A 6,382-nucleotide genomic window follows, 5' to 3' on the forward strand; every position below is an offset into this window, starting at 1 on the left:
TGACTAGCTTAGATTTCTGTAAGCCTTGCTAAAGCTCCAAGGATAAACCTTTCAGACATGTCATCAAAGCTGGGTTGGGCTCTTCAGGAATGCAGCCACATTTACATATGCTCTTGTAAGTGACTCCAGTATACTCACTGGTTCACTAGCAAGACTTCTAAAAGAGGGGAAGGGGCTGACCCAAGACCATCCCCATTGATATGATGACTGTTCCTTTTCATGTCAGTGGTAACTCCTTTTCAGTCTGAGACAGGTCTCGCTATGTATCCTTGGCTGGCCTGAAACTTGCTGTGTAGACCAGGCTGGCCTCGAACTAAATTACATAACACAAAAGGTGGGGTATAAGGCTCTTTGGAAGGATATATGCTTGTGAGTTGATTCTGCTCCTGTATTTAAGTACAGTAAACTCACCTATAAACCAAGTTAGAATCCATGACATGTTTAGTCTGTCAGTTTAATGTATTGGGTTAAATAGACTCTTTATGGTAAAATAGAAAATAATGAAAGTATCTTTACCACTTGCTTCAGTACAAATTAAACTGATACCTCAATTATTTATAAATGGATATCAGTGTGTTTTAGGTCATATGCCTTGCCTGTCAGAACTAAAGAGATAAGGCTATTCATGATGTTTAAATTTGTATATTGTAAATAATTTTTCTCTCCAATAAAATTATAAAATTTAGGTCATTCATTATTCCATATACATGATTCATGTTTCAGAATTACTGGGAGTCATTCTAATAGTTGATAAATCCTAGCTCCTATTTTGCATCAATTTATTTTTTATTAGATATTTTCCTTATTTACATTTCAAATGTTATCCCCTTTCCTGGTTTCCCCTCCTAAAACCCCCTATCCCATCCCCCACCTCCTGCTCACCAACCTACCCACTCCTGCTTCCCTGCCCTGCTATTGCCCTACATTGGGGCATCGAGACTTCTCAGGACCAAGGGCCTCTCCTCCCATTGATGTCTAACAAGGCTATCCTCTGCTTACATATGCAGCTGGAGCCATGGGTCCCTCCACTGTTTACTCTTTGGTTAGTGGTTTAGTCTCTGGGAGCTCTGGGGTGTCTGGTTGGTTGATAATGTTGTTCATCCTATGGGGCTGCAAGCTCCTTCAGCTCATTGGGTCCTTTCTCTAGCTCCTCCATTTTTTTGAAGTGCTCAAATCACCTTTTAATTCCTTTAACCATTCTCAGACTCTTGTCTGTGATTTGATTTACTCTTAAAGCTAAACAAGGGAAGTGTACTTGGTACAGACACACACCATATAAATAAAAAGGTTTTATAAGTAATTAAAAATAAAACAAACAAATCACATCTCTTATTAGTTCCAAAATGACTAGGAAGAAAATGAAGAGACTTTCTTCAAGATTGCATCTGTAACTTGTAGAGAAAATTACATTAGAATGTAGAGGTTCAGATATGCAAAATTCAACTAAGACTGTGAGTTTTGAAAAAAAAAAAAACAATTAAGGTCATGCATTCACCCCCGCATTGTTTACTCACACTCTGCATAGTAAACTTCTCGTTGTTTCCTTCCTATGATTTTATACTGTTGGCACTTAGCCCCTAACCTGAAAAACAAATGCATGCATGTTGTCATATTGTGTATTACTCCAGGGTCCTGATTCCACATAAATGACAGGACAGTATGTTGCAAACCACATTTTTCTCTGTAGATCAGTCATAAGCATATGTTGTTGTAGGACATTTTCCTTAAATATAATTAATAACATCCTTAAATGTCATCAATCACCCTGTTAGGTATTTGCAGGTATCTGTGTTAGGGCAGAATTTATAATCAATTTATGGAAAGGTTCAGATATCAGCACATAATTAACAAAAACTTCCTTCTTCCCAGACAGACATATAGCCTCAATGGATAATATCACTCAGATCAAGATAGTTTAAAATCACCAAAACTGTTCCCAAATTTATTCTGATATATCTCCTCCCCGACCTAGGCTTTTGAGGAGTGAATATTAAGCAATTATAAATTATGTTATTTTAGTAAATTTTCTTTTGATGTTTGACTTCAACAAGGAGCTGATTTTGAATATATGTTTTCCACTTATACCTAAGTCTGTTTCTTTCCTGGTGTTTTCTGGTCACTAGAGATAGACAGATGTATCTATGATGTATCTATCATCTGTCTATTTATATATTTATTATCCATCTATATCTACCAATGTATATATGTATGTATGTTTTTATATGCATGCATGTATCCATCTATTATGTATCTATTTACATATCTTCTGTTTTTTCCATCTATCTATCTATCTATCTATGTATCTATCTATCTATCTATAATCTGTTATCTGTCTACCTACATATCTATGTATATATCTATCATCTGTCTTGCTAATTATCTATTATTTAATTACCTACATTTTTGTATATGTATCATCTATCTACCTTTATATCTATTATCTATATATCTATCACCTATATGTAATCACTACCCATCTCTTGGTAGTTATTATTTTACTTTGGTTTCCTATACAATAAATAAACTCATTCTATGTGAAGGTATCATATGTCATTTTCAGGACCATATAGAGCAAAGTGATATAAGAATCCTCACTTAGTGCTGTATGTGTTCACTGACATGAGTGTTGACTGAAAACATTTCATTTCTCTACCCACAGACCATCCCATGGATTGTTCTGTCTATATATATCTTACTTAATAAAAAAATAGAGGTTGATTCTGTTGCATCTGCTGTCACACAAAATTTGACGGAAGTAGGTCCTCAATGGTGATCCTTCCTTTATTTTCTCCATGTTACTAGCAGCTAAGTAAATTGTTCGCCAATTCCCATCAATCTGGAAAAAAAAATCAGCTATGGAAACAAGGCAGATAAAAGTAGGGGATAGTTTAATAACCTGGGATCACAAATTCACTTGGATGAGGTAATTCACAACCTGATTATGTAATAAGGCATTAGGCAGCTTAGCTTCTTTTATGTTCATACATACTCTCTGTGCAATGAAAAAAAATAATGATTTCAGACCCCTCCCCAAGCCAACTGCATCAGGCTATTTATATATCCCTCTCTAAACAACAGTGTAGAGTTCCCTACATAGCAACCCCTTCTTCCTCCTCCCAACCTGCATCAGAATACTCACACATTCATCTGTGAACAAGGCTGTAAAGTACACAAATGAACCTCTCAAACTCCCCAACCCTGCATCCAGCTAGTCATACATCTGTCTCTGAAGAATGGTGTAGGAATCCCACATCCCTAACAATGGTCAAGTTCAGACAGTTTCCATTCAACTATATTCTCAATGTATCCTGGTATGGAAAATAGAAGCACCGATCTGGCCTGAACTGGTTTGGGGTGTATGCATAGTAGGACAAAAACATGTTCTTAACCTACTTACTGGCTGCATGATGGCTTTGTGTAACTTGGCATATGTATGATTAAAATCAGATATATTACAAGAAGGGACATACACAGTTAGAGAAATAAATCTTTTAATTAGTCAATCAAAATAAACCTGGCCTCTTAGTAACCAGCTCATCGGTCTCCTTGGGACCCCTGGTAGAGACATACATAATAGCTTGGGGACATGGAGTCCAGTCAGTCAAGTGGGCAGTTGTCCACTTTTGGTAGTGTGTCTGTCTGTAATCTGCACTCTAGCTTTGCCTTGAATGAAGTCACCTTGCTTTTTCTGAAGATCTTTTTGAGTCCTTACTTTTAATGTTTTGGATAACAGGCCAAAGTAGACAATGGTCACTGCAAGAGTAACATCAGTATAATCCACCCCTTTAAATTATTTCATTGTATGCATCATCATGGCTTCAATTTCTTCACAGGGTGAGGGACATGAGTGGAAACATAGCAAGTTATGTAGGTGTTTGGATTTGCTGGGAAAGCCAGACATACCGTTGGTGCCAGACTGATGGATGTTCTCTCTATGTCTCTCTTCAGGTCTCTGTGTGTGTCTGTCTCTGGTCTCTCAGTCTCAGTCTCTATCTCTCAGAAAACCACCCTTTAGACTATTCTCTCTTCCTGCCACGCTCTACTCTGAGGTGTAGAGAATATTTCCAGAATATTCTTCCCCACTCCCATCTCTCTCTGTCACACAAAGACACACAGAAAACCTATTATCAGAAACATTATTCCCTCTGTGTGTATCTCTGTCTTTGTCTCTTGGCCTCTCTTTTTGACTCTATCTCAGAAAACCACCCTTTCTGTCATACAAAGACACACAGAAAACCTATTTTCATAAACATTATTCTCTTTGTGTGTATCTGTCTTTGATTCTTGGCCTCTCTTTTTGACTCTATCTCAGAAAACCACCCTTTAGACTATTCTCTCTTTCTCTCTTTTTCTCCATCCCAGATGTAGAGAATTGCAACTTCCAGAGGGTAGTTGTCCATCCCTAGTAAAATTCTCCAAGAACTCTCTCATTTCTGTCTATCTCTTGGTATCTGTCCTTCTGTTATTTTTTTCTCTCAGAAAAGCATTTATGAGACTCAACTACTGTCCCCAACACATTTGTCACTCTCCATTACCAGACATAGCAAATACCAACTTCCAGAACATTCTTTCCCCCCTTTAAGGTCTTTCTGCCTTTGCCTCTTTGTCTCTTGCTGCCCCCCCCCCACTTGCACAAAGCCACCTCCAAAGCCTCTCAATGTTTCCCTGTCTGTTTCTGTCTATACCCAGCATGCCCACCACAGACAGCCCCCTTCCACACAGGCCTGCTACCTGTTTTTTGAGACTCTTATTCATCATCACACTGGAGACGCCTAGCACATGCAGTGTGAGCAGGAGGATGATGGCCCTCATCATGTGTAAGCGATTGTGTCTGCTCTGTTGGTATCTGAACCTCACTGACAAGGTACAGAATAGCTCCCTGCTTTTTATAGCTGCTTTTCAGGATGGTTGTCATGAGCAGTGTCCTTCATCCCAGTTGGCAGTTGTGCACTGAATTTGACATTGTGTCATTCAGTATACAAATAAGTTCCTGGAGAACTTTACTAGGGGTGGAAAATTGACTTTCATTGTCAGTTCCAATGCCCAATGCCTGTCACATGTTTCAGGCATAATTTTATTCATTGGCTTTATGTCCCTATTAAGAAAACGGAAGACTTAAGAACAAGATGCTATCATATATCTTAACTGGAATGGTAGATGTTTAAACCTGATGTCTATCATTCATTCCTCCAATCAGATAGATGTTGGTGGAAGAATATCAAGTCTGGCCATTTTCAACCAAGTTTTCAAGACCCTTGAACCTAAACCATGTATTCATCAGCAATACTGGGGAGGCTAAATGAACTTGTGAACACTGCTCTCATATTGGTACAAACCACGTTGTTTAGATGACCAAAGACAGGGCAGTAAACTGGCTTGAGTAGAAGTCACATTTGTTTGTGGAACTGGAGGTTCTATCCTTTGTCTGTTTAAACAATTCTGATAACATGGAGCATTCAGTCTTATTTTCAAAGATAAAGTATTGCTTCTATAGATATAATTTATTGTTATTTCTTTACAAACATCACTCAAATTTAACAGCTAGTCAATCATGACAATTATGACGTATAACCCAAGAAACATCCAGAAAGCTTAGTGGATAATCATAGCATATGTAGTTAAATTTTAAATTTCTTCTTTATCTTATTTATTTTGAGTTCATGTGTGTATATCTGGGTTTCTGGGCTCAGGTTCCCAGGCTTGGCAGCAACTACCTCTATGTGAAGAGTCATCTCATTAGCCTTGAGTTTCCCTATTTTTCAGGAAACTGTGCTGATGAGACATTTAGAAAATGTAACTCTTCCACATGTCTGAATCCATTAATCTGAAGTTTAAAATGGAATGTATGGAATTATTCGTTCTTAATAGTGTTTAATATGAAATAATGTATGCAATGCAGTTTTTTCTTTTTAAAAGATAGTATCAGTATTTTTTGCATAGAATCATGTACAATATTAAAACATCCATAAAGACAGTTTTGACTTCTGTATCCACCTACACATGAAAGAGAAATATCATGGTATACTTGATTTTACACTTACTTTGGTTCTCAGTTATACATGCAATAAGTGTCCTTCTTAGTTTACTTGTGCATAATACATGTTAAAAACTTTATCATTTATTTTGTACATGGGACTGGGTATGTCCATACCCTGGCATGTGTGTGGAGGTCAGAAGATAGCTGGCAAGTACTGGTTCTCTCTCCTCCTATTAAGTGGGTCATAAAATTCAGTCAACATTTCCCCCTCAGATGTAGAAATCATCAAAACCTACACTATAGTGTGAAAATTATTCAAGTCAGAGTGTCTCCACCAACCCCCACTTTTTTTTTAATTTTTTATTTTTTTATTTTAGATATTTTCTTTATTTACATGCGAATTTC

General features: G+C 37.3%; 1 protein-coding gene across 1 annotated transcript in view; it reads right to left on the reverse strand.

Annotated features, from left to right (window-relative positions):
• LOC116093341 (probasin-like) overlaps window positions 1-4,852 on the reverse strand; it is an 8,588-nt gene extending 3,736 nt beyond the window's left edge. The window contains exons 1-3 of the mRNA XM_031374677.1: window positions 4,732-4,852; window positions 2,697-2,836; window positions 1,515-1,582 (exon numbers count right to left, since the gene is read on the reverse strand). Coding sequence (XP_031230537.1) covers window positions 1,515-1,582; window positions 2,697-2,836; window positions 4,732-4,815 — 292 coding nt within the window. The 5' untranslated portion in view covers window positions 4,816-4,852. The remainder of the gene's footprint in view (window positions 1-1,514; window positions 1,583-2,696; window positions 2,837-4,731) is intronic.
• Between the last annotated feature and the right edge of the window lie 1,530 nt (window positions 4,853-6,382).

The sequence above is a fragment of the Mastomys coucha genome, chromosome X (assembly GCF_008632895.1).
Source record: "Mastomys coucha isolate ucsf_1 chromosome X, UCSF_Mcou_1, whole genome shotgun sequence".
Lineage (NCBI taxonomy): Eukaryota > Metazoa > Chordata > Mammalia > Rodentia > Muridae > Mastomys > Mastomys coucha.